At 49.3% G+C, this 27,073-nt stretch overlaps 2 protein-coding genes across 11 annotated transcripts in view; one reads left to right on the top strand and one right to left on the bottom strand.

Annotated features, from left to right (window-relative positions):
* The window catches only part of WASHC1 (WASH complex subunit 1), a 46,352-nt gene extending 38,477 nt beyond the window's left edge, over positions 1 to 7,875 (top strand). For all 4 annotated transcript variants that reach the window (XM_065682288.1, XM_065682297.1, XM_065682280.1 and 1 more), the window contains 7 exons: positions 2,836 to 2,972; positions 4,060 to 4,195; positions 4,337 to 4,541; positions 5,015 to 5,182; positions 5,529 to 5,687; positions 6,341 to 6,409; positions 7,153 to 7,875. In XM_065682288.1, the coding sequence (XP_065538360.1) occupies positions 2,836 to 2,972; positions 4,060 to 4,195; positions 4,337 to 4,541; positions 5,015 to 5,182; positions 5,529 to 5,687; positions 6,341 to 6,409; positions 7,153 to 7,304 (1,026 nt within the window). In that variant the 3' untranslated portion in view covers positions 7,305 to 7,875. The remainder of the gene's footprint in view (positions 1 to 2,835; positions 2,973 to 4,059; positions 4,196 to 4,336; positions 4,542 to 5,014; positions 5,183 to 5,528; positions 5,688 to 6,340; positions 6,410 to 7,152) is intronic.
* Positions 7,876 to 8,781: 906 nt separating this feature from the next.
* DDX11 (DEAD/H-box helicase 11) lies at positions 8,782 to 26,940 on the bottom strand. Of its 7 annotated transcripts, none has more exons than XM_065682089.1 (26): positions 26,667 to 26,928; positions 26,302 to 26,589; positions 25,646 to 25,732; positions 23,854 to 24,008; positions 22,724 to 22,769; positions 22,094 to 22,201; positions 21,442 to 21,529; positions 20,783 to 20,985; positions 20,061 to 20,213; positions 19,923 to 19,969; positions 19,053 to 19,132; positions 17,725 to 17,769; positions 17,525 to 17,592; positions 16,943 to 16,981; positions 16,351 to 16,474; positions 15,711 to 15,848; positions 15,203 to 15,315; positions 14,254 to 14,326; positions 13,785 to 13,888; positions 12,854 to 13,003; positions 10,902 to 10,970; positions 10,667 to 10,767; positions 10,163 to 10,247; positions 9,543 to 9,618; positions 9,208 to 9,362; positions 8,782 to 9,112 (listed from the first exon to the last, which is right to left on the bottom strand). In XM_065682089.1, exons 1-26 carry the CDS (start codon positions 26,838 to 26,840, stop codon positions 9,083 to 9,085), a joined length of 2,799 nt encoding a protein of 932 aa, XP_065538161.1. In that variant the 5' UTR covers positions 26,841 to 26,928; the 3' UTR covers positions 8,782 to 9,082. The 7 variants fall into 7 exon arrangements, with proteins under 7 accessions (XP_065538161.1, XP_065538176.1, XP_065538167.1 ...); XM_065682104.1 differs by having other exon boundaries at positions 20,076 to 20,213; XM_065682095.1 differs by having other exon boundaries at positions 15,711 to 15,845; positions 26,667 to 26,927.
* Positions 26,941 to 27,073: the final 133 nt, after the last annotated feature.

Below are 27,073 nucleotides of genomic sequence, written 5' to 3'. Positions count from 1 at the left end.
CTCTTTGCTGGGAGCAGTTGCAGTGGCCTTTGCTAACTTCACTCGCACACGCTTCACCGGGAAAGCAAGTTTTGCTTTTGTCAGTTTGAGGGTAAGTGGTGGCAGCCTGTGCTCAGCATTTAGGGTTTGTGCTCTGGGGGGAACCAGCTGCATTGGAAATGTGCATGGTTCTGCAGTGTATTTAAAAATGCTTCCCTCCTGGGAAATTCTCCTTTCCCACTTTGCATCCCAAGCAAGAGAAAGCTCATCTGTTGAGAGGCACTGTTTAGGTTGGTAGGGCAAGCACTGATGGATAAGAGTGCCAGAAACAAGGTCCTTGTGGTAAGCCTGGAAAGCCATTTCCTTTGCACATTGCTGTGGTAGCAGCCAGGCAGGGTTGAGCAGTGAGTTGGGGCTGGCCCTGGGTGCTGCCTTTGCAGTAGGAGCTGTGTCTGGGTGCTTTCCTTAGGAGGATGGAAAACAGGGTGGGAGACATGTGCCTGGGCTTGGGAAGAGGTCCAGGCGAAAGCTACAGTCCACTGCTGGAGCAGTCTTTCTGGGCTTCAAAACTGTCAGTAACTTGGTGTGTCTGTGAATGCTGCCTCTCTCCGAGTCCACCATGGGCATGGGGAGGCTAAACCAGGGGTTTGGCACTCGCCCATCTTCAGGTGCTTTTTGAGCTAGCCTCAGCACTCCCTTGGCACGGAGGGAATGGAGTTTCTGGTGTATCATACCAGTTCCCTTTGTAATAGTACGTGATGAATTGAACTTAAGCACCGGGGTGACTTTATATATATTTTAACTGTGGGTCTTAGGAAGAAAAAGGCCTGGAAATGCAGCATCCTTAGGGATGTGATCCTGCCAGGTGCCAAACCCCAGCATTCCAGTGCCCCCCATGCCTTCAGTATGCCGATGCTGATGAGCCTTTGTCTTAAGGCTTTAATGTCCCTATAAGAAAACTGATGTTTTAAATGACATGTTAACTTGTGCAATTCACAGTTGTACAACATGACAATATGTGGCTGTTATAAATTTCAAACCGTATCTAGGTAGTTGACTAAGACCAGCACTTTGGTGGCATTTAAGTTAAAAGGATTATGAAGAGCCTCACATTTCCGACTAATACTCATGTTTAGTGCTTTTATGACTGCCTTAGATGAGACTTATAAGTAAATGTAGGTAATGGTTGGTTTCTCACTAGGCCCTTAAAGTGACACACATACTTCCAGTGCTAATTGAAATCTACAAAGAGAGACTTAAAAAAATGCATATATGACTTGAGGGCTCAGTGTGTGTGAGCAGTTCTAGCAAACAACGTCAGCACTCCCTCATGCTTAAAAAATTCAACATTGGGAAATGAATATTAATGCTTCAAAAGAACCTTTATTTTTGAACCTCTGCTTCTACAGCTTCTAAATAAGAGTTTGTTGATTTTTGCCTCCTTGCCTCTGTAAAAATTCAGGATGTTTGTTTCAGTGTGTTTTTCACAAGTTGGAACATGTTCTTCGGGGGCCGGGGAATGGATTCAATCAAAACCTCCCAGTTTTTTTCCTATAGCGTTTTATAGGCTCAGAGCATCATACAAACTCTTAGTTGATTAACTGAGCTGTGACTAAGCCATTTCCCAGGATTTCTGGCTACCAAATTCAAGATGGAAATTTCAATCAACAGGAACTGTTCATGTTGCTGAGATGTGGTCTTAAAACTGAACCCGTGGTGATCTCCATTTCCCCAATACAAGAAGGGAAGAAGGACTCGGAGGATGGGATAAAGCAGGGATGCTAGAAGTAGTGAGGCAGTAGGATACTGTGGAAAGTATTTGGAGTGGTCATTTTCTGGTGATGGAAGAAAACCATAAGAGTGTGGCCAGTTATTAACAACCTATCCTGGGTAGTGCTCTGGTTTGTCTGGTTTGAACACCTGCCACCTCATAGCTGCCAGGCTGCTGCTTGCCCTAGTTTGTAAGGGAAAAACAGGAACCGCGAAGGGGCTGAGGAAAGGTGTGAGAAGGGGTCTGGGGTAGAGGTTTGTCCATCCCAGGCTGTCTCTGGGTTCAGGAACTGATGCCTTTCCTCCCTCTACAGCAGTGTGCTGTGGGCAGTGAGCTTCATCTCCCCAGAGCATGTGGCAGCGGACACTGTCACGCTATCTGAAACGCTGCTCTGATCTGGGATGGCAATTCCTGTGCTCTATAAAAGTAAAGCAGTTCAGATGTAATAAGTCCTTCTCTAAAGGGAGCTCTATATATTATGCATGAAGTTTTAGAACCGAGAGAGAGGAGATTTCAGTTCATTAGAGTTGAAAACTCCTGTAAATCCCTCAGGCTTTGCAGAACCATCTGGCACACATTCCACTCCGCACACTCCTTTCTGCCTGCTCTTACCTCGTGCAGGCACTCTGCTTTTTCCTAACCTCTTTTCCTTTGCCTTCCCTGCATACCCCACCAGTGGGATCACAGCTCCTAAAACATCAACTGAAGGCAGCAGAGGGGAGGTAATAGAGATGTTTGGAGGACTCTGCCTACATGAAAATGTCTAGTAGCTGGAGACAGTAGACTGGTGTTTGACCCCTGCCTCTGGCTATAGAGTCCTGGTTGTTGTTTTATTTTGGTGGATCCAACATCTGTTCAATATGACCCATCCATGGCACCAAAAGTACATGCCATGAGTCTGAACTGCTGAGATTTGTCACAAGTGTGGGGTTGCAATGTTGTCCATGTGCTTCCGTGCTCAAAGGGAGGTGGAGAGGGAGCAGTAGGGTTCCCAGACCAAGCAGTGGATCCAGCAGTGTGGGTTGTGGAGGCTGGGGAGAGATGTGGCTGTAGTGTCTTACTACCTGTTATCTCTCTTCTTGCAGGAGAAGCTCAAGTACTTCCCTGTGTGTGTGAGCACAAAAATTCACCAGGAGGACGATGCAGAAGAAGGCCTTGGCAGCCTCCCCAGGAACATCAGCTCCCTCAGCTCCCTGCTGCTGTTTAACACCACCGAGAACCTGTGAGAGCTGGAGCAGTGCTGTGCTGCTCACCTGCCCCCCCTGCTTGTCCTCAGAGGAGCTTTCCCTTCACCGGGGCTAGCAGCCACTGCTTGCTTCCCTGGGTGTCTTACGTATCAGGTTCAGGATAGGACAGGGTTTGATTCCGCTGGCTTCCAGCTAGCAACCCTTTTTTACCCACTCTTTCCCTTGAGTGGAAGGAGTTGTTTTGTCTGTACCTAATCCTCCACTCACTTACTTTCAACCCAGTTTTGCAGGTCCCTTCGCTGACTTAGTTTTTCCTGTCGTTCCCCTGTAATTTCTCTCCAGCCTTGATAGCTGCTGTCACTCCTGCCCTTCTCTGTCCCATGTGCCAGCCTAGGTACTGCTCCTTCTTCTGATGATGCCTCACAGCAATGCTTCACTGCTTTTGCTGCTTTCATATCTCCCCTGCCTCCCTCACTGCAGTTCCCATTCGCATTGGACTTTGCCTTCTTCTGCTCATATTGAAGAGCTTCTTTAAGCCCTTCTGTAAGCTTTCAGTTGCTGGACCTTCTCTTTCATCTGAGCCTTGGATTATTTCTGGGTTTTTTTCCTCATGGAGCTTGAGTGACAAGTCAAGGAGAGACTGGTGTCCTGCTGCAGGGAAGGGGAGAGCTTGGTAACAATGGCAGTGCAGCAGGGCTTTGTTTTAGGATGAATGTGGAGGCTGCACTAGTAGGATGAGGAGCTGATTGAAGAGGAAAGAAAGGAAAATGGGGCTAAAAATGGGGAGGAAGTTCTTCACTATGAGGGTGGTGAGGCACTGGCACAGGTTGCCCAGAGAAGCTGCGGCCGCCTCATCCCTGGCAATTGTTCAGGGCCAGGTTGGATGGGGCTTGGAGAAACTTGGTCTAGTGGAAGGTGCCCCTGCCCATGGCAGGGGGGTTGGAACTGGATGATCTTTAAGGTTCCTTCCAACCCAAACTATTCTGTGATTCTAAAAGAAGGAAACTGGAAGGCCCAACATGACTCGTGAGTGAGTCAGAGGTCTCCACCACCAAGGGTACACTTTCTTCTGTTCTTGGCTCCTGGGGCAACATCACTGAAATACTTGTCCTCTACCCATAGGTACAAGAAGTATGTTTTCCTGGATCCTCTGGCTGGAGCAGTGACCAAGACCCATGTGGCTCTGGAAACAGAGACGGAAGAGAAGCTCTTTGATGCTCCTCTCTCCATCACCAAAAGGGGACAGCTGGACCGACAGGTGAGATGCAGCTGTGGGGATGCAGCCACTTTTCCTTCAGGGGACTTCTGCCCAGGCTTTTGCCTGCAGTGCCCTTCTTTGCTGCAAGAAAAAGCAGGTGCATAGTCACTGACTTATCTTTTTGGTTTGGGTTTCTTTTAGGTAGCTGAAAATTACTTCTACGTGCCAGACCTGGGGCAGGTCCCTGAGATTGATGTGCCATCCTACCTGCCAGACCTGCCTGGCATTGCTGCAGATCTCATGTACAGTGCTGATCTGGGCCCTGGCATCGCACCATCTGCCCCCAGCAGTGCTATTCCAGAGCTCCCTACTTTCAACACCGAGTCAGTGGAACGTTTGCAACCAGGTATTTCTGATTCCTGATCCCAGGACCCTGTGGAGGAAGAAGGCAGGGATTGCTAAAAGATGAAGACAAGGCAAAAAGACCTGTGGTGGGGATTTAAAGATGGATATTTGCAATAGATAACCTCTGGCTTGTGCTTGAGCCTGAGTCAACCTGCTCAAGTGCTGACCAGTCTCCTGGCCCCTTCTGTCCCTCGCCCTCTGCATGGTTAGGGAAGTGGGAACACTGTGTGCCTGCGGAATGGCCCCATGGTGGGATGCTCTTGTGTGAGTGGGATGCAGCTGGGGAGGGCAGAGTAGGGGAATCTCAAGCCCTGCCTGTTGTCAAGAGATGCTGCACAGAGTGGGAGCGCGCGGCTGTACAGTGCGTGCTGAGGCCTCTGTTGTGTTGCTGATGAGGCATGTGAAGCTCTGAGCTGAAGCTCTCACTGTGCTGTCCTCTGGGACTCTTCAGATGCAGCTTGTTTCATCTTTCAGACCTTCAAGAAGCTGAGCTAATGCCGCCTCCTCCACCACCACCACCTCCTCCGCCACCTCCTGTTATGCCAACTACTGTGCCTCCTCCGCCACCCCTGCCCCAGCCCACAGCCCCCTCTGAGCCAGCCCGGACAGCGAGCGAGGAGAGCAGCAGTGCTGTGCCCGCAGGTAAGGGCAGGGCATCTTCACACTGCACCAGCAGAGTATAGCTCTGACGCCTTGGCTTCAGCCCATGGCCTTTTTGGTTCCCTTTAGCTTCCTAGCCTTCTGGCAGAGGAGGGAAGCTGCAGTGAGAGTGCAAGGTGCTCCCACCTGCCTGGGAGCTGCAAGCCTTCAGTTTGGCAGGGCTCCTGCTGGCTGGGCTGAGCATAAGCCTGTCACTTGAGAGGTGTCTGGATTACAGCCCTGAGCAGAAGCTGGCGGGCTACCAGATCAGCCCTTTCCATGGGGATTTGGCTGTGCCTGTGGCTGTGCACTGACACCTGGCTGCTGCCCGTCCTTTCTGTCCCTACAGCTTCAGTTCAGGGAGCCCCAAAGGAGGTGGTGAACCCCTCTACTGGGCGTGCCAGTCTCCTGGAGTCCATCCGCCAGGCCGGTGGCATTGGGAAGGCCAACCTCCGCAGTGTCAAGGAGAGGAAGCTGGAAAAGAAGAAGCAGAAGGAACAAGAGCAAGGTACTGAGGCTCTTTGGCAGAACAGATCTTCCTTGCTGTCAGCCCCAGGCTGGGGAGGTGTGGGGCTGGAGGCAGATGGGTAAGCCAGGCATACAGTGAGCACACAGAATGGAAAGGCGTCCTCTCTCCTCACAGGCTGGCGGAGGCCTCTGTGCTTCACATTTAGGCAGAGCTCTGTGAACTTGTTCAACACCATCTGCCAGAAGGGTGTTCATGTTCTTCATGAAGACCTACTCTGTCTCAGGGCAGGCATTATAGTTCCCTGTGTGCTGCATGGGGCAGACACAGAAAGGAAGCCTTACGGGCAGGAGGGGCAGGGCTGAGCCCATTTGAGCGCCTCAGTTTAGGCAGCGGGGCAGGGCACTGATGGACTGGTTTGGCAGAATGAGACTGCAAATGCACAGCCTCTCTTGCCTCTCAAGAGTTGTATGCTTGGATTTCCCCAGAAGATGCTGTTACTCTTTGGTGCATGAGGTTTTCCTGACCTGAAACTGGACTATAATGGGAGAGAACAGGGTTGTGATACAAGATTAGCAGTATGTTTGTGGTTTTATTTCTTTAATCTGAAGGCAGTATTGCAGGAAAATGCTTTTGCCATAGTGCTAGATCAAACTGACGCTGTTTCTTGGTTGAATTGGTTTGTTCTGTTTCAGTGAGAGCTACGGGACAAGGTGGAGATTTGATGTCAGACCTCTTCAACAAGCTGGTGCTGAGGCGCAAAGGTACTGTCCTGCAGGGTGGCTGATCCTTCCCCTAGGAAAGAGGGAGAGCACTTCTGGCACCTCACTTGTGGCAGGCTCAGTTCTAGATAAAGGAACAGAGACCTGGGGGAGGCCTTGGAAGGTACATGGGGGTATTTAGGGCCGGTGTCACCCCTCAGTGCCTGGCACAAGGCAGAGGAGGGCATGGACTTGCTCAGGAATCATAGAATGGTTTGGGTTGGAAGGGACCTTAAACATGATTTAATTTGAACCCCCTTGCCATGGGCACAGGTTGCTCCAAGCACCGTCCAACCTGGCCTCGAACACTGCCAGGGATGGGGCAGCCACAGCTTCCCTGGGCAACCTGTGCCACGGCCTGACCATGCTCATAGTGAAGAATGTTTTCTTACTGTCTAATCTTAATCTTCCCTCTTTAAAGCCATTACTCCTTGTCCTGTCACTACAGGTCCCTGTAAAAAGCCCCTCTCCAGATTCCTGGTAGCCCCCTTTAGGCACTGGAAGCTGCTCTAAGGTCTGCCTGGAGCCTTCTCTTCTCAAGGCTGAACAAGCCCAGCTCTCTCAGCTTGCCTCTGTAGGAGGAGCTTTAGTTAAGTGAGCCCTTGGCACCAGCGCAGGGGCAATGCTTAAGCATGTTGCCTGGGTGCTGGGCACAGCCACGCGAGGTGTGGTTTTTCATCTCCTTTGGTGAGCCTGTTCTCTAGTCTACAGGTGTCACTCACTGCTGCTTTTTCCTTCCCTCACAGGTATTTCAGGGAAAGGGCCGGGAACCTCTGGCAATCCTGATGCTCCTGGAAGTCCTGCTGGTGCCTTTGCTCGTATGTCGGACTCAATACCCCCCCTCCCACCGCCACAGCAGCCCGGGGGTGAGGAGGATGAGGATGACTGGGAGTCATAGATGGGGTCAGTTGAGTGTCAGTGTGACCCTCAGGACTCTTGAACTAAGCACCTTTGTGAGACACCATCTATGGAAGTACCTCCTGGAGGGTGGGTGAGCAGGAGCAACAGGAGCCAACTGCTGCTGAAGTTATAGTTACCAGTGAAGGCTTTTCTTCTGCTGCCTTCTACCCTGCACCTGCAATACTACATTCCATCTCAAATGCTGCTGTGGCTCACACTGCCTCAATAAATCCCACCTTAGCTGGTGGGCAGTGGGGCAGCCTGTGCTCAGAGGATCAGAACTAGCATTGCTCCTGATTTGAAGGGCCCTCTGTCTTTCCTAATGTAACTGGTGATGACTGCAAAAGCATCTCTTTCAGGCAAACTGCCCTGGCCTTGTTATCATCTCCTCACTGCTTGCAGAAACTCCTGCTTGCTTGGGTGTTGCTAGATCAAATGAGTGTGTGTGTGTGTGTCCCTTCTTCAGGGTCTAATTCCTAGTGCCTCTGCACTTGGTTTCTTTCTGTACCTGGCTCATGGTAACACTTTGCCTGTCTGAAAAAATTCAATAAAGTTGAAGGAAGCTGGTCCTTGCAGCCTTGACTTCAGTAAAAGCAGGAAGCGTGCTCATTGGGAGTGGGTTAAGGGAAAGCCCATCTATCCACTCTCACCTCAGGCTGGGGCTAGCCTTACACCCCAGCTCTTACACGCAGGTGCCCCCCCACTCCTGCTGCTGCTTTCACTGGTGTTAAGGCAGAGCTCATGCCAGACCGATGGGTTTATATCCACTGAAAGGGCAGGAGCCTCTCATGGAGGTTTCTCAGGAGCAGCTGTTTCTTCCCCTGCAGGGCTAATTAACATAGGAGGAGTGAGCACCAGCTCTTTGTCATAATTGTAAGTGCTTTCTTCATTGTGAAGAGCCTTGAGCAGTAGCATACAGCTGCTGAAACTGGCAGGGAGGCAAAAGAAGTGCCTGGGAAGAGACTTGTTCAGGGTGACAGATAAAGCTGGGAAGGGCTGTGGGATGGCACAGCCATCCCTGTTATCAATCACTGACCCCAGCCTAGGAAGCAACCCAGGAAGGTTGGTTACATTAAAAAACAAGGTTTTACCATTTTCCACAGAAAGGTACTTTGCTGTTATTACTGCCTAAGTTTGAATTCAAAAGAGCAGAGCAATCCTGTGCTTAAGCATGATCAAAGGAGAAGTACTGTGCTATTATGGCCCTACTATTACTCCCCTTCAAAGAATAAACCTCCTTGAATCTACTGTCTGCTTGAAGGAAGGTGGAAAGCAGGGGACAGAAAATGTCACCTTTAGCTGCTCTGTCTTACCAGGCTGACCATGTATTTCCAACATGACATAAACAACTGGCCTGATTGATAGTTTAGTTCTTGTGAAAAGCTGTTTTCAGTGGTCATCAAGCCCCCCCCACTTGGTGGTCACTGGGAAGGGGCAGATGCGTTCAAAGTAATGATACTCCCAATACTTAAGCGTTTGTGTTGAAAATATTTAATCAACTTAAATAAACCTTAACAGTGAAACAAACAGAAGTAAACAAATAGGACCCTGGCACTACTGCCTTGACCTATCTCAGGCCTGCAGTCAGCTTCCATCCTGGTTATGGTGCCTTACCATCACGGTGCTCAGATACTGAACAGCAAACATCCACACAGGAGGCAGAAAGCAGAAATTCACAAACTCCTTGGTACAGAAAAGCATGAACTGCCATTGTTTCAGGTATTCTTCAGAGGGGTAGCTCACAGAGTTGACCTACAGCCTGTTCACTGGTCCACATCATGAAGCATTCAGCTTGCCTCGATGGAACTAGAAACACATAAAAACACATAAACCTGGCCTTACTCTGAAGTGAAAACAGAGGGAACTACTTTGGTAGCAGCACATAAGACACAAGTTCTGACCTTTCTTAACTCCGCAAACGCTGCTCCAAAGGCAGGTTTCACCTGGGTTCTGTCCCTGATCCACTGTGGCAGTTTGTTAAAGATGGCAGGGCGTGCATACCTGTGGTCCAGGAGCAGGATGCTTGCGAAGTCTTTCTGATGCCGAATGGCTCTGCCTGCACAGAGTGTACATATGCTTTAAAATAGCCCACTGAAGTGTTTGTTCATGGGCAAGGAAGCTCATGCTCCCATCATCTGTACTTAGATGGATTGGTAATGCATCCTTTTTTCCCACCCTCCTAATTCAGTGCAGTCATGTTTTGTATCCCCCAGCCTGGCAAGGAAGGATGAATTACCTATTGACTGGTTTACTGCCTTCATGCACAGGTTTTCAATCAGCACTCTGCTAGGTGGCTGGCCAGCAGCTCTGGGCTGGAAAGGAGAAATAGGCAAGACTGAACATGAGGCAGATGATGTAAATCAAGCTAGGGAGTCTTACTGACAGAGTAAGGCAAATGCTTTTACCCCTGCAGTGTGAGTAGGTGGCCAGGCAGACCCCAAGCTGAGAGTCAGGAGGGACAGAAGTTGCAGTCAGAAAATGATTCTGAGCTTTCACAGTGAGCCCAAGGCCCTCTTAAAGGCAGGAAACTTGTACGCAGCTGCCCAGTAACAGCATCTCCAGTGGGCAGTGAGAAAGAACAAGTGAGCCGAGAGAAGTGATCCTGGCAAGCAGATTCTACCACCGTGCCACCTCCTCTGGAGCGGCAGGACCTTGCTCCCCTTCGAACCTGGGGCTCCCAGTGAGCCCCTCCACTGCGCTGCTTAACTGTGCTTAGGGCCACTTGTATGCACGCAGTGTGGACTCTTGGGGCAAGCTCAACAAATAATGTTTGAAGGCAGCCCTGGGACGTGTGTGCTATGAGGAAAAGTTAATGCTAAAAAGCAGAAGTGAAACAGGCGGATGTGTTTCTATTACCATTGTTTTGTCAAGCCAAGCCATTTTTTCCTGGAGCTCTGGAGATTTAATGTTGGGGTAAGGCATTCCCACCATAATCACACACCTGCAAGGGAGAAGGACTGCATTATTCTTAATGTCTCATCCTAGAGCACTTTGCCAATAGACTGATAAATCAGAGGTCACTGCACCCCTGAAAGACAGCCAGCCCTGAAAACCAAAGGTGGCAATAAAGCACAGCAGTCTGACAAGCATGTTCTGAACAGAAAGCTGCAAAGGGATTCAGGGTGCCAGAACAAGGGATTATCTAGCACAGCAAGCCTAACTGCATTACTCATGTGAAAAGTAGCCTGGACAAGTGGGGTTTACACCACCCAAGCAAACCTAGGCCTGTTGGTTTAAGCATCAGCCCAAGCCATGTGCTCCCCAGGATTTTCTGTCTATGCAAGTATGTGTCCATCCTGCCTGGAATTGCCACACCACAAGCCCAGTCAGTGCTCACCCTCCAAGAAGCAGCCCCCTTACCTTCCCAGGTCATCGGAGAAGTTGATCCCTTCACTCATTTTGCCTCCAACCACAGAAAGCAGCAGGGCCCCTGTCATCTGTTCTCCTGCCTGGCTGCAGCGCTGCAGGAGAGGGACCAGCAACTTAAACCAGATTTCCGTGCTTCAGAAACACTCCCACAGCTGGGCTAGAGCCCTCCTGCCTTGCTAAAAGCTGCACTGCCCTCTTCAACAGCGCTCCCACCAGCTCAGCTTACCTTTATACACTTGGCATATTCCACCAGCACCTGCTCCACCTGGTTGGCTTTCTTAGGCTCCTGAAAGATCTGTCACGGGCACAGTGCATCGGTTGCAGCAGCGGGAAGCAAACAGTTTAAAGAAAGCAAATCATTTTACTCCCACGCTGTTAAACGGGTCAGGGAAGGGCAGATGATTGCCTGAAAACCAGCACCTTTCCCCTCCACCCTGGAAGCACGCTGCACGCTCACTACAGCGCTTCTCAACTGGGAAGCTGAAGGGCTCTGAAGGGAGCAGCAGCTGCTCCTGCCCCTTGACATTCCCTTTCAGCTCTGGCAGACCTGTCTGCTTCTGCAAGAAGTTACAAGTCATCCGGGAGCCAAAAGGTGGAAATGCACCTCTGTGAGTAAAGACCCAGTGGAGTGAGGAGTCCTCCAGCTGCAAGCTCCTGGAGGACAGTGACAGGACCAATCAATTCAAATCACCAATTAATTCCAAGTAATAGCTCCCCTGGCACAGTGAGCAAATTAGTTTTCTATGCAAAGCATAAAGCAATATTTCTTTATGTTATTCTAGCATGCCTAATTAGTTACTGAAAGCCCCTGCAGTTAATTAAGCTGTATTTTGATAGATGCTGCACTTTGGCCCAAATCACAAGTTGTTTGCCTAGTAAACAAGAGGTGCAACATCTGTCTTCTCTGTGACAGTAGAGAACCTAAAGAACTTATCTTCTCTTGGTTAGCAAGAGGTACTATCAAATTTTACCAGCCGGAAACAGTCTTTCAGTAGAAAAATACCTGGCAATTACAACCATAAGCCAAAACTATTCAACTTATTAAAGAGTAGCTATTTAATCTTATGATTTAAATGAATTTTCCCTGTGTCAGGTATATATAATCTCAGTGTGATCTCACCACAGCCACCTCAGGAAAGACTTTAACCTTCCTTTGCTATGATACAATCTTGTGTGTGGGCAGCTGAAAGTCACACTTGCTGCACTTCTACCAAATTGCTTTGCTAATGCATATCCAATTTGCTGGAGACTGCAAAGGCCAAACAAGAACAAATCAGAGCTGAAAGGCAGATCAAGCTCCCTTGGATCAAAGCCTTGGAGCAGCAGGCAGGCCCTGGGGACCCTGGCAGAACACACCTGAAAGACACCAGGAGTGATACAGATGGCGAAGCTGAAGCACAATGCTTCCACCACAAAAACCTGCAGACAGATCCACATGCCAGAATGCCTGCACCAAGGCTGTGAAGTACCTGGTTCTTTGCTCTCCTAATCCACGTAGTAAGTTATTTAGCTTTGGTAAATGGAAGTCATAGCCAGGGTATACGCAGTTCTTGGCACATGATCCAAGATCCCTGCCCCATGCCCTGAGATAGCCCAACCTTCAAATACTTGTGAGAGTCACTGCAAAGATTCGACATTCGTAGTCATCCCCCTATTTAATGTTTCCCATGGCTTCTTCAACAGAAGTCACCACTGCTGGTCTTTCAATTCTTATTTCTTTGTTTCTATTAGAATAAAACCCCACCATTTGTCCTGTAAACCAGTCTGGTCCCACTCTGCCTAGCCCTGCGTTGTGCTGGCCTGTGTTCGAGGGACACATAGCTGAGCCTGGTAAAAACAAATCCCCTATAGAAGCCCAAACTGAGCAGCCCCCCAGCTACACAGGCACAAGCTGGCTGGTTCTGGAAAGCGAGGGCTGTCTCACCCCATGGCCACTACACAGACTGTGCTCTTACAGAATCTATAGCTGCGTTTAATCTAATTTAGATCCCAGCTCAGTGATCAGCCACCCGGGAAGTATCATTTCTACATTACTGGAGGGATTAGCTAGATAAACATCCGCTCTGCTCTGCTGTGCAGACTATGAGAACAACTTAGCGAGAGAGGCCCTTAATGCATATATAACTGGTTTCTGAAACCCCCATTTAAAGCTCCAGCTGCCCCTGGCTGCACAATTACCTTCTTCTTCACTGCCAGGCGGGTGAGCAGCCCTGTCTTCTCCCAGTGAGCATATATCTGCTTCTCATATTCATAGGAGGGGAAGAAGCACACCACACCCCCTGGGACCACGTTGCACAGGTTGCAAAGGATTCGACCCGTCTCATCCATCTGCAAGAGAGACAAGAGCATATTGCAGCTGACAGGAGCTCAAGCTAATGCCACTCCAATTCTGTGCACAATTCCAGGATCACACCTCCCCTGTGATATGCCTTAGGGATGAAAAAATGTGGGAAATATGCCAGGTCTAGGAGAGCTCTCTCAAGGAGATGTGCATCATCAAAAAAACCCTCATTGCTGCTTGCCCTCTCCTCCTAGTCCAGGGTTTCCGTTACTGCCGTGGAGCAGCGGTCATTCAGGAAAGGTGGGTTTATGTCTGTTGTCTGAGTGGATGGGACCTGTCACACGAGAACAGATTTGGAGAGCACATGTGGTGGCGATCCAGCAGCAGCAGAGCAGAGCCAGTGCCTGGCCTTGGGTCCTTCCTGGCCCAGAAGAGAAAGAAGAGAGAGAGCAGAAACATCTGCTGCCATCCCTATGGTTTGGGCTGCACTCTGTAGGGCTGCCACGCTCCTCTGATACTGAGGCCTTTGAAATGCAGTCAGAAATGTCCTGCTGAGGCCCAGCACACAAATGCAGGATCTCCGTGCAGCCCGACAGGAGCTGCTAGTACTTCTCATCTCCAATAGCTACCTCTGAGCAGGCAGCTCAAAGCCTCTTTTGCTGTTACTCTTTCCCAACTAATTGGCAACACACCTGCCCCACATCCTACAGATTTCCTTGCCATGGCTTTTTACTGACCCACCTTTCACACACTGTCCTGTGAAACAGAAGCATGTGAAGCAGAAAAGCAATACCAAGGAAGGGAGCAGAGCACAAAGGGAAGACTGACCATCTGAGGCATGCTTCTCGTCAGGTAGGTGAACTCCAGCTGCTGGTTGGAAGGACCACTGCAGAGGATTATGGGCAAAATGTTTTCCGGAGGAATCACATGTCCTGCAGACAAAAACACGTGGTGAGAGTCGTCATCACTGCTGCTGGCACAAACCCCACTAGCTGAAGAGCTAAAGCTCTTCACAGGTAAACCTGTGTGCAATGACAAGAGGCACGTGTTTGCCTGGATAAGCCGAAGCGCCCAAGCCACTTCCACTCCCCAGGCCCCTGTGAAGAAGGCACAGCACACCGCGTGTGACCACTGAGGAAGCTCAGAGTGGAAGGCAACCCGCACTCCTTGGCTGCCACAACTGCAAGGAAAGATGCCGTGATGCTTAGAGGGCTGACAAACCAGCAGCAAAGGCAAACAGCAGTACTCTGGTCTCGCAGAGGCAGATGACCCCCACCTGCCATCCCGGCACACTCACCACAGGAGAACTCCACCACACGAGCAGGGTCCACACCTGCACAGGCCAGCAGCTGTTCTCGGAAGTCAGCCACCTGTGAACCACCAGACAAAGAGAGGTAAAGTACCAGTGTCCCAAAGGGCGCTACATCAGCAACACCCGCGTCAAGGGAGGGAGGGACAGCAGCTCGCCCCTGCAGAGGGCAGCCGGGCTCCCTCTGCGATGGGCAACCCAGGGCCATGGGACTGCAGAGCACACAGGCCAGGGCTGGGGGGCGCGCGGGGGCCCGGGGCATGCAGGACACCAGCGTAAACCCCGCATGGTCCAGGGGCCGGGGCCGCGGCCCCCCGGACACCGCACCTGCCCCTCGCCCTGCCCGCAGCGCCGCGCCACGGCTCCGCCGAGCGAGGACCGGCGGCGCCCCCTGCCGGCACGGCCCGAGGCGCCGCTCGGGATTCAGGACATGGATGTCCAAGAGCAGGATAAATGTAACTAACGGGGATATGCGACACATCCCGCTGCGCCAGCACGGCGCAAACACTGCCTCCTAGGCACTGAAGGGGAGCGGCACAAAGCTGCCTGCCACCATCCCAGCGCTGAACTCCTTTTTCCTGAAAGGTCCCCGATGGGATGGTCCCTGTGGGATCCCTGTCCCTTTAGGTCGGATGGTTTCACTAGGTCCTGACTGCTACCCATGCTAGTTCAAACCTACCATGAGCACAGCTTCAGCCTGCATCGTTCTGAGGACAAGGCTGACAAGGGCAATCCTGCCCTTGCACCTACAGCTTTCTGCACAAACAGGCAGGGAAACTGTAGCAGGGAGATAAAGGAGATCTTTTCCCCACACACGCCATTGGAAGTGAGAAGAAGAGCACATCCCAGTGGGGCCAAGCTGTTATCTTTCCATGCCTGCTTGCAGAGACCACGAGACACCTCCTGAGACCTCAGCATAGCATCCTTATTCCCTCACCGGCTGCATGGTGCCCCCAGCAATAATGACAGCACGGCATTCTTCCACCACCTTGGCAAAGTGGACAGCTGGATTCAGCAACAGGAATTTGAGGCTGCTCTGACCAACTGTTCCTGGGAAAAGGAGAGAGCCAGCATCAGGAGCCAGCTGTGACGCACACACACTCAGATTCCCTCCTGCCCTGGGCACTCTGGCAGGTCCCCCACCTCCCAAAGCAAGGACTTGCTATTCAGCATTGCCAGAGGCGGCAGCAGGTAATGCCAACCTGGAAGTCACCTTCTGTTCCCCAGTGTTCCTGGAGCTGCAGAAGGGGCACAGTAAATGGCAAGATAAAAAAAAAAGACAACCAAAATGGGAACACGGCTCTGCAAACCCTGGCCTTGATGACCTTGGTTAAGAATCCCTTTTGGTTCATGAGCACCCTAAGACAGACCAAGCCTGTATCCCTGCCAGTGAAGCACCCTGCCTGCACCACATGCCCCTCTCCCCAGCTCGCCCTCTGCAGTACCTTGCCTGTTGATAATGACTCTGCCATCTTGGTTTGCATTGGTGAGGGCTGAGAGAAATCCTTCAATTTGCATCAGCGGAGAGGCAGTTCGGACCTGCTCATGCTCAGCCTCCACAACAGGGCTCTGGGGAGTACCTGCTGACCCAAAGAGAGAAGGAGGGGCAAGCAACTCAGGCCACACTTCTGAAGACAGGGATGAAGTACGAAATACAGATGGGTGCCTTCTACAGGAACATGGTACCTGATCTTCCTATGCAGGCAGAGAACAAAGACCCAATTAAGGAGAGAACCCAAATTCCATCTCATTGCTAGGGGAGGGAATAAATAAATAAATAAATCTGTTCTTTTGTAGCTGGCACCACTAAACAGAGCTACCCACAGCAGCTCAGGTCCCAGAGCACGCATGTCACAGCAGTGCAAAACTTGAGCGCATGCAGTGTAAACATGGACCCACAGCATCATTCAGCTTGGGATGGAGCTTAAGAGATCTTCTAATCATACATCTAGTTGCCTAGGTCATCTAGTCAGGTGTGTTAAAACCATCTGTGCACAACAGCTTCTGCAGTCTCTCGTTCTTCAAATCTGGCTCCCCCCTTTTCTCACACGGATAGATGCACGAATGCAGGAAGCCTGAACTCACCCTCTGTGTCAGCGCCCTGCTGGAGGGTCAGAAGAAAGTTCTGCAAACCACTCAACTTCTGGTTCTCCTTGCTGGACTTCACAGCCGAGGCAGGGCTTCCATAGCGCTCCACAAACCCAAAGAGCTGGCGAGCAGAAGCCAGAAAGACTAAGTCTACCAACAGCAGGAACCAGACAAGGTAAGCCCAGGTTTGCTCACCTGCCACAGGTAAAGCTCCTTGGCAGGTGTTTACACACCAACCCAACCAATCTACCAGCACAGCCCAAAGCTTCCGTTACTTTCCTCCACCCACTGAATCAAAACCAAAACAAGTGTCTGATGTTTGTTCGTTCAGTGAAGTGCAGCTGACCAGGCTTGGCAGGTTTGAGGCCAAGCAGCAGAGCACTAGCACTGGCTGGAATACACCACCTTGACTGTTTCTTTGCTGTATAAGTAAAAGGTAATCTGCCCATAGAGTGCTTTCTGCAGGAGCCACTTCATTTGCAGAGCAGGGTGGAGAAGACAGGCTCCCACACCCCAGCTGCTGCAATTCAAACTCAATGTGTGAAACAGCATTTGAACACAGGTGACCATCAATCCTTAGAGGCAGTACCTTCCTACTGATGAGGCTCTTCTCACAGTAACGCTGAACCTGTTGGAGGAAGACAGAAAAATGAAGTGGCATTCAGCTTCCCTTCTCCCATCCTGCTGCCCTTGGTCCCTGAACATCAGGGGTATCACCCGCTACTCTTGCTGTGCTCTTGGGAGGGGTGCACAGTTTGTTGTGGTTTCTCCCAGACAACAGTTTAGCACAAAGGCATTGCTTCCAAACTGGAAGCACATGGGGTTACGGTGCTGCGCTTGGAGGTTTGAGGGATGGGATAAGTTATTGGAGTAGCACAGTTACTGCATCCTCAAACCTTACAGTTTAGCTTTGCTTACAGACACCCTCCCCACTTGTACATGTTTAATGCTTTCCTTCCCTCCACCCCAAGACCACTTCTCTAGCTTCAATGCAGTTATCCAGATAGCAGCAGCAGAGATCCATACACTGGGGAGGTCGGAAGAGTCTGCTAGAAAGCAGGTTCTGTCATGTGAGCCTTGCCTCTACTTCCACCTCTCACACACAGTTCCTGATAACCTTGAGCAAAGTCTCTGCCACCTGTGCCCTAGCAGATGACAGCATTCGCATTACCTTGAAGAGGTTGATATTGTCAATGTGGCTCTGAAACAGAAAGTCATTGATGGATTTTAGCACTGTCCCTGAAAGAAAGGAGAAGAAAAAAGGAGAACAAAATTATCAGCTCCTGGATCTGCAGCCCCTCATGGACATGCCCCATCAGGGCAGTGTCCCTCATGATGGCTGCATACCCCAGGTGTTCACTCCAGCCTTACCTGTTTGGGAAACAGCCTGGCAGCTAGGATTTTGGTTCACATTACCTGTAAAACATGAAACCGATTCAAGGAAGGCTTAACAGGCCTGTCTTTAAAATGAAGCAAGAGACTAACAGCTGAGCTGAAAGGGATACCACACCACAACAAAACCCAAGAAATAACTATAGGTCTGCAAAATGTAGCTACACAGACAGACCAAGCATCAGCTCCTGCTCGGTTTTAATTTCCTCTGCAGGGCAGCCCTACACTGGGGGGCAAGTGTTCTGCTGCATCCTAAGGAACACCACCTACATTCCTTCTGTAGCAGGAGGCAGCAGGTAGGGTGGGTGCATACAAATGCTCACATACCATGTAGTCATCATGCTGCAAAAATGAAGGGACAGGGACTGCAGTGCATCCTTCACCCCTCCTCAATGCAGCAGCGGGGAGCTGGGAGGCTCATAGTCTATCAGGCAATTGGGAAGATGGAAAAACCTGAGGAGAGCTCCACGCCCAGACCCAGAGAGCCAGAACAGGATTAATTGCTGCCAATCACTGTGTTTTGTGTCCTTAACACCCACCTCACATTTCACTCTTGCAGCCTCAACCATGAAGCCGTACACAGGCTGCATTTTCTAATGAAAGCACTTAACTGAATGTGGGTAAGAGAAGAGTGGCAGGAACAGAGCAGGAAGAGAAGTATAGGTTTGACAGAAAGGCAGAGAGAGAGCACCACCAGACCCCTGCACCAGAGAGCTGCATTTCCCCTGGGCAAGGAGAAAGTTCTTTATGAACTTCTGACACGTTCTCTCTCCTCAAGACACACAGAGGTCCAGCAAACAGATCATTACAGGAAAAGAGCCCTGCAAATTCCAGTGGATTTAAAATCACAGCAAAGTATTTTCTCTCAAAGGAAAGACACCACTCAGGAAAGATTCGTTCTACAGAGGTGCACCTGACATGGGTGGTACCAGAGGAGCCAGATTTATTCTGTGCAGGTCTTGCACTGTTCCTGATCACTGTCATGCATCTGCTGCATTCCTCACTTATCCACCTCATCCCCACCCAAATCAGACCTGAAAACCACACAGAAAGAGAAGGAAACTGCCTCTGCCAACTTATGATGTCATCTGCTGCTCCCCAGCTAATCAAGTGAGAGGGGATCAGGCAGACACCAGTCACCATCCCCGTATTACAAAACAGCCTGAGAAGTACAATTACTGACATCTGAACCTATACATGAGCAACATTTCCCCACAGTCTCTGCAGAGGGATAGACAGTGCCCTGAGGAAGCACCAACTAGCTCAGAGCCTGTCAGCATCCCTGGAGACAGAATAGGTCTGCTTACCTCCCAGCATGGCCACAAACCGCTCCAGCAAATACAGGATCTGTTTAATGTACATCAAGTTCTTTGCCTTCAAACGTTTCCTATGAAAAAGGAGACATATATAAGGCCCCAAAACATCTCCAGGGACTAACTCAAGTAACTGAGCTGCAGAAACAAGCACCTGAACTCCCCTTCATTTTGGGTAGACATGAACCAAGAATGATTTCTCCCAGGCTCACTCCCCCTGTTTGTGACAGGGCACAGACCTCTGGATATCCTGCCTGAGGTCAGCCCAAAGGACTCACCCATGCACCCCACACTGTTCCTACCATTGCCTTTCTCCTCATACATTAATCATAGTTTATTGCAATGGCAGTAATACCTCAAGGCCCTGTTGCAATAATGCTCCACGAATTCCAGGATATTAGCATTGAGCACAATAATCAGCCACTGCAGAGATGACGAGGTGCAGAGCAAAAAGCCACATATAGCTTCCTCCTCCTCCTTCCCAGAGCTTACTGCCTCTGTCATAACACCAGTCAGCACATGAAAGACTAAGGTCCAGGAGAGACATAAAAAGACTGAATCTTTTGAAAAGCTGATTCACAAAGCAGGAGCGATTACAGAGAGATCTCGGGAAAGGAACTAAGAGCATAAGAGAAATGCAGAATCCTCACAGTATCCCCCTTCTCACTGCTTAATACCATCCCCAGGAGTCACACTTAGGTGGATTCTAAACAAAGATAATAAGGCAAGTGGCTTTTCATCTGCAAAAGTATTAATGCAAATTACTTTCCACCAGGGAAAAGCAAGCAAGACCTTGTAAACATGAGAGAAACCACAGCATCCGCACTGCCTGCCACTTGTGCTACTTTCCTCCAAGATCCTCACCTGTATCGCTCCATGTACTGCAGCAGCTGGGAGTGGGCACAGCACAGCTACATGAACACAAAAAAGGAGCTGTTATTAAGGAGCCCAGAAAGGGCACTCTGCTGGAGCTCACATTAACCACGCCAGGCTATGACTCACCTGAGAGCCACTGACCTCTGCACTATGGATACAAGTGATGGTGTCTACGAGGTTGTGGGCCTCGTCAATGATTACGACCTGGTCCTTCAGCTTGATCCCAGCAGCATTCCTGGTAGGCTCATGCAAGAGCATCTGATAGGGCAGCACCACCAGCTACAGGAGAAGCACACACTGCCCTGATTCTGGTCCTCACCCTTACAACCTTAGGACACTGTCCAGCCACTGACTGAAGGCCTGTATTAGATGACCTCACAGAATCCAGTCAAGTTACTTTTATTATGGGAAAGGCAGGAGGAGAGACAGGAACACGTGCTTAAGGGGGGCACTGGGATGTAAGCTGAAGAGAAATGATGATGCTACAATTGCCTATCAGCTCAGGTTACATTTTGAATCTCCTTTGAAGCACTGAAAGCATGTCTTCTCTTAGAGAACCAGGCCAGGAAAAAGAATGGTGGCAAGAGCTAAGATTACACCTATGTATCAGTATTGCCTCAAGAGTTACTGAGCCTTTCAAATATTTCAGAATGCTGAGACATACTCAACAGCCTATTCATTTCAAATGGATCTTCTCAGTTTTCTTTGCTTCCTCAGCATAACTACAGCTGACAGAAACACAGGCTGTTTACAAACTCTCACAATATTTACAGTACTGGAGAGAGCAGGCAATTAGTTCATTCTTAGATCCCCTAGCATGAATTCTGCTAACACTGTGTACATCTTACCTGCGCAGCAGAAACAGCGTATCGACTCCCATAATATGGGCAGGCTTTGGTCTTCCTTCCCAAAGCCACCAACTGCTCAATATCCTTCACTTCCACTAGAACTTCATCACGGAGAAACTGCATTTGCTCATAGGAATAAAATGGGCATACGGTGCGACTCACACGTCTCTTCTTCTCTCCATTCTCTTCATCACTCTTTTTTTCTAACAGCAGAAATCATAAGCATGCTATCAGCAACACACACAATAAATGCAAATAACCACTTTGCAGAACCTCCTGAATTTCAAAGCAGGCTTTGTCATGTACGCTTCTGACTTATCATCTATTCAAAAAGCATCTCCACAGTGGACACTATTCTTGCCAGTTTGATTTAGCCATGTGATGCTTTTCCATATTTCTAGTGCTGAGTTACAAAGACAATTATCCTCCTGTTGTGTAAGTCCTGACCAACTTAAGACATGCAGAAAATCCATACAGATTTCAGCATCCTAGCCTGGAAGTCAAGAAAAGTGCTGAGGATCTCCAGCTCCGTTCCTCCAACCTATCGTTTCCAAGCTCCTACCACCCTCTTGCTAGAACTGAATGGCAGTGCCCACTGCCTCCGGACTCTCACACCAGCTTTGTCAGCGATTGCTTTCCCAGGCTGGAAGTGCTCCTACCGTGTTTGTTCTTCTGCATCTCCATGCAGCGGTCATTGATGAGCTGGAGAGCCCCTAAGCGTCGCACATCCTCATTCACACACAGGTTCTTGGACATGCAAAGAGAGGAAGGGATAGGGGGTCAGTTAAGAACTGAGTGCTCCATGTGCATCCTTTGCTGTAAAACAGAAGATCTCTTTAAAGCAGTCTCAGCCCAGAAACAAAACTGGGTAAGACTACTGGTCAGACACTGTGCACACTAACTGCTACAAATATGCTTGAAACCCAGAAAAAACTTAGCAGGGAGTTTAAGAACTGAGAAAAGGTGCACTGAGGTGGCTCACTGCTACACAACAGTGCCTAAAAAGTGCTGCCAGAACAAGAGCAGCACCTTTGCGGTGACTCAGACATCTGTTATGTTGCACATCTGAAAAGGTAAAAGAGATTTTTATATTTACATCAATGGGTAAATGGCCAAAACACAGTTCACACAAAAATATCCATCACACATGTATCTGTGTCATGACCCACAGCTGCTTTAATGTTGCAACAGGAGATTCAGTCAACCCCCAAGATATCTTCTGTGGTGTCACATTCACACACCCCGTCGTAGCAAGGTCTCTCACATTAAGTTGACACACACTCTGGATCCCTTGTGAACAACAGCACATACCTGCCTGGATCCCAAGGAGACCAGACGTGTGTCTTTACTGAAAGGACTTTTCTGCACCTCACGCACAAACTGAGACAGCTGGGAGTGAGTGCGGCTGCAGTAGTAGATCTACAATGAGGAGGAACAAAGGGAAGACAAGAAGAACATGGAAGCCAAACTCCCACCCACAACCAATCCTGCAAGGAAGCAGCCAAGCACTTCTACAAAGTTAACTGTGCTCAAGCCTTCAAGGGAAGGCACATGTTTGGGTATCACCTTGCAACTGTTAAGGCAAACACCCTTATCTCTCTTTTCTCCTATGCATTTTCCTTCGTTTCCATTTAATTTTCCAAGACCCCTATAAAACCAGGGACTCACTAATAAAAAACTGTTTCTTCCTGTGTGCTTTTACAGCAAGCCACAGCAAAAATTCAGCAATGCTAGCAGGGCAAGCTGCTTAGACAGCCAGTGTTGCCAAGAAGAGTAGTATAGCAGAACTGGCTCCTACTATCAACAAAATTGTCAGGTCTTGGATGCTAGTTCCTCAGTCCTTCTGTACTGCACGACTCTGGGACGGGTACAAGGAAGCCATCATTCTGCTCACTCATACATTGTTCTACAAGGCAGCAGTATTGCCTTTCCTCATCTCACCTTAGTCACATGCTCCTCTTCCAAATCATCATCATCTTCTTCCAGCCTAAGAAAAGAGAAAACTCAAACAGTTTCCTTTCAGCAGATCACTGGCACTTAGAATCAGATGATGCTCTACTTCAAGACAGAGGTCTCAAGAGAGATGGCTCTGTCATCTCAAGAAAAGCCTCAGATCTTAACTCAGGAGGTAAGAGAAAAATCGACTTTTTAAGGACAGTGTAAGCATGCACAATCAAGTCAAGCCTTGCTCTTAAAAAACCCACGTCTGTAGGGTTGTGTCTTTAGCAATTTCAAGATTAATTTTTCCTTCTTTTAAATCTGAGACTTCTAAGCCCCGGGCACAAGCTAATCAGTGCTGTACTATTCTTTGGTGAGCTTATTTATTTTTGTAAAACTTTCCCTTTAGAGACAATTTACCACCCTCAAGCTATTGCATAAAGAAAAGCTTCAGGAAGATACTTAGCAGCTATAGAGTTCCTCCAAGGCAACAGCAGTTTAATGTTTGATAAACTACATATAAACGAAGTAGTGGTTTGGAACTTTTAAGGCAGGAGGATCTGTCTAGATACTAATTAGTAAATTTGTATGTTAAATATATTTGACTTTCCATGCTGAAGCATGGCTTCTGGCCTTCTGCATAAAGCTAATGTATGAGAGAGAAAAGTGCACATGGGGTTTTCACGCTGAAGCTCAGTCTTTAGAAATGTGAACATCTCTCCCTTTAGAGTACCAAAAGGTGCCAATGCTAATCTGCAGGACTGACAGCTTCCTGGAGCCCTGAGTTCTATTTTGCTTTGCAAATGCAAGGAACCTGATCTCAAGCTATTCATTCCACATCCAGGGGCATTCTTTGGGAAACTGGACATGGTTAAGGGCAGGACACTGCCACACATTTTAACAAAGGTGCACTTTCTCAGGAATCACTTCAGGTCACTCTGATCAGTCTTAACAAAAGCTTAAAAAAAAACAAAACAAAATTCCCCCCACAATACCAAACCAACCAACTAAACAAAGAACCCACCAGAACAACCACAGCTTGAACTGGGGATAAACTCCAGATGTGAACAATCACAGGTGAGATCTCTTAAATCAAAGCAAGTCAAAGGAACCCATTTAGTCCCTGTCCTTACCCAGATACCACTTTCTTTTCTTCATCACTCTCATATTCAGCAAGAATCAGCTCCTCCTCATTGTGATCCAGCTGCTCTAGAGCATCTCCAGCTCCCTCAGAAAGAACCTCCTTGCTGAGCTGAAGAAGGCGCTTTGTCTCATCCTCCTCAGATCTCTGAAAGTAACCGTGATCACATTACTGATCATGCAGAAAGCAAGCTAGCAGACTCCACGCTTTATGCCATGGACCGGTCAGAAGACAGCAGAGTCCCTTGCAAGTAACACAGGGAATGGCTTGCTGGGGAACCCCCAGCAGGGCAAACAAACGCACCAAAGGGTGTCTGAAGCTGTTCAGCCCCACAGAACGCAGCTGCCACCAGCAAAGACTTGTCCACATAGGCATATATGAAGGCGAAACATAAAGAACATCCTATGCAAAAAGCCCACTGAACTACTAGATTCTCAATTACAATATCCATGTAATCCAGTGTTAGTTGCTTAAAGTGGTCCATAAAAGACGCCTGCTTGAGAAAAAAAAAGGTGTGCAAATAAACCTAACCAAACATATAAGGACATAAAACCCTCTGTCCACACTCAATTCAAAGCGAGGATAAATTCAGCACTTTAGAATGCAGGGCACAAGGCTTCTCTTGCCATTTTTTCTCCAGTTATGCGGTTCCTATCTTAACGCAGTCTAGCGCTCTACAAAAATTCCATTACATTGTTGAAAAATAGTTTTCTGATCAACTTTGTGTCCTGACAAAGAAGAGTTCCCTTTTTAAATCTGAAAACAGTATCTTCCAACATCAATAAGCATTTTTTACTACGGCACTACAAAGAAATGCTGTTAGTGAGTACTACAGAGAAGATGAATCAGTTGCTTTTCCTAATCTCTATAATATTCTCTCATTTGCTTTCATGGTTTTTATCATGCTCCTCATTTCACATGCTTTTCATCCTCTTTGAAGAGATGAAAGTTCTTTGTTCCGCTTGTTTTTTATTTGCTGTTCACCTCTGAACCCTTGCTATTCCTGCCGTATGCTTTTGACAGGAGTTGACCAAAACATAACAGAGCACTTGAGATGGAGCACACTAGAAACTAATAACCTGGCAGCCCAATAAGTCTGCCTGTTAGGGGGCCTGATGTGGGTATTTCTGGGAAGTTTGACCCATACCATCAAAAAGCTCTTAGAGACAAGAGTCCTGAGGCCAGTTCACTCATCTAAATGGCAGGAAAATGTATCTGTGAACTTTTTATATGTAGAAAAGAGACATGCCTGGAAAGTACAATCACATTTGCTATGAGAGTAAGCAAATGCAATTGTTCCCTAGTGGTGAGCAAAGTACAACCGAAGCCTGACCTAGCTTTTTCTTTTGTGGGGTGTCTTCTGTTCCCATGATCTTAAATCTAATCACAGTTCTACAGGTCTTATTCCAGCAGTACATATTGTTCACACACGCTCGCAAAATAAAAGTGCTTTCAAAATACAGAAAAATCCAAGTATTAAAGCTTTTAAAACGAATGCAGAGGGCCAGAAGGCCGTCAGAACACACACCCTTTGTATCCACACACAAACATCATCGCAGGAAACTCTCTATGCAAAGACGGTTTTCCATGTCTGTACTTTAAACAGAGTATCTCACCAAACCTTTTGGAGGGCCTGTTTCAGGAACCTAACACAAAGAGCTCCCGAAATCCCAAACAGACAAACAGGGTTGGAAAATCCCCTGTGAAGCCACAGACATAAGCAGGTATGAACCACACTTGAGGTAACCGAACCAGGAAGTTCTGACCCCCTCAGGATAACTCACCTTCCTCTTTGCTGCATATTTTAACTGCACATTATTGCGAATTTTCTCAAGACGATCTTCTCGCTTTTTCCTCCTGATCTGCTCTTCCTAAAATGAAAGGAGAGCAAAGGAAGGATGCAGTGTATTTAGTCCCAAACCCTGCATGCAACTTTCCTATTTCCTGTTTTTTTCCTAGAAAAGAATTGATTCCGAACCCAACTGTCAGTACACAGTCCCTTTCTCCAGGAGTGCATGCTTATTATATGTTACTGTGTTAATAGAGTAATATAGTTTCCTGTCTTACCCAACCTGTGTGGCGATGTCTCCCCTCTCATAACCAAAACAAAGCCCTGTGAAAGACAAAGGCCACCACCAAAGTTTGCCTCATGTTTTTCCATGAGATCAGCCTTTCTGGTCCTCACCCCCTGTGATTTTACATGTCCTCTACAGATGAGTGTTTAATAAAATCAGAATGGTTCCTCCTGGAAGGGACCTTAAAGCTTATCCAGTTCCAACCCCCTGCACCTTCCACTAGACCAGGTTGCTCCAAGCCCCGTCCAACCTGCCCTTGAACACTGCCAGGGATGGGGCAGCCACAGCTTCTCTGGGCAACCCGTGCCAGGGCCTCACCACCCTCATAGTGAAGAATTTCTTCCCAACGTCTAACCTAAACCTACCCCCTGCCAGACAGAGCCATTCCCCCTTGTCCCATCACTGCATTCCTCAACCTTCAGCTTGTCCACCAAGTCCCGCTCCTCCTTCTTCTGCACAAAGGCCGTAACCCAGTCCGGCTCCCCCGCGGTGCCCTGGCTCTCCGGCTGTGCTGCCGCAGCCGAGCCCGGGCGCTCCTTCCCCTCCTGCCCGCTCTCCTCGGGGGCCAGCAGCCGCGCCTCCTCCTCCCGCTTCTTCTGCTCGAAGTCTCGGAGCCAGGTGAGGGCCCCGCAGATCAGGCTCAGCGATTTCCCCTGCCACAGGACAAGGCACACGGTGAGCGAGGCTCTGCCCCTCCTGGCCCCTTCACCCTCCCCGCGGTGAGGCTCACCGTGCCCGTGGGGCTCTCGAAGATCCCGACGCGGCCAGCCTCCAGCGCGCCGTACAGCGCCGCCATGAACTGCTCCTGGATGACGTACGGCGTGTAGGGGAACGGGAACCGCGGCTCGCCGGGACCGGGACCGGGGGGGCCGGGGCCGTCCGCGCCCGCCTCCCTGCTCCCCATCCCGCCGCGCCGCTTCGAACCGAGCGCCCGCCACGCTCCGCCCCCTTCCCGTGACGCCCCGGGGCGGAAGGGCCGCGCTTCCCCCGGCGGTGGGTGCGGTAGGGCTCGGCTCTTCCGCGCTAGAGCGGGGCGCCGGGGCCTGGCCTGCCGGAGGTGTCTGTCGGGAGGTGTAAAGGGCCCGTCGGCCTTTGGCTGCTGCTCCGTGACGCCGGGTGATTCTGCCCTTGCCGAGG

The sequence above is a fragment of the Lathamus discolor genome, chromosome 1, assembly GCF_037157495.1.
Source record: "Lathamus discolor isolate bLatDis1 chromosome 1, bLatDis1.hap1, whole genome shotgun sequence".
NCBI classification, from domain to species: domain Eukaryota; kingdom Metazoa; phylum Chordata; class Aves; order Psittaciformes; family Psittacidae; genus Lathamus; species Lathamus discolor.
Note: the sequence above shows the minus strand (reverse complement) of the source record. Positions and strands in the feature narration are given on the sequence as shown.

Excerpts from the sequence above, each read along its gene's own strand:
- DDX11 (XM_065682089.1), bottom strand. The coding sequence starts at position 26,840 with ATGGGGAGCAGGGAGGCGGGCGCGGACGGCCCCGGCCCCCCCGGTCCC. Across the intron at positions 19,133-19,922 it reads CAGTACATGGAGCGATACAG|GAAACGTTTGAAGGCAAAGA; the intron begins GTGAGGATCTTG and ends CCTTTTTCATAG. Across the intron at positions 17,770-19,052 it reads GTTTGTGGCCATGCTGGGAG|GTAATGTGAACCAAAATCCT; the intron begins GTAAGCAGACCT and ends CATGTTTTACAG.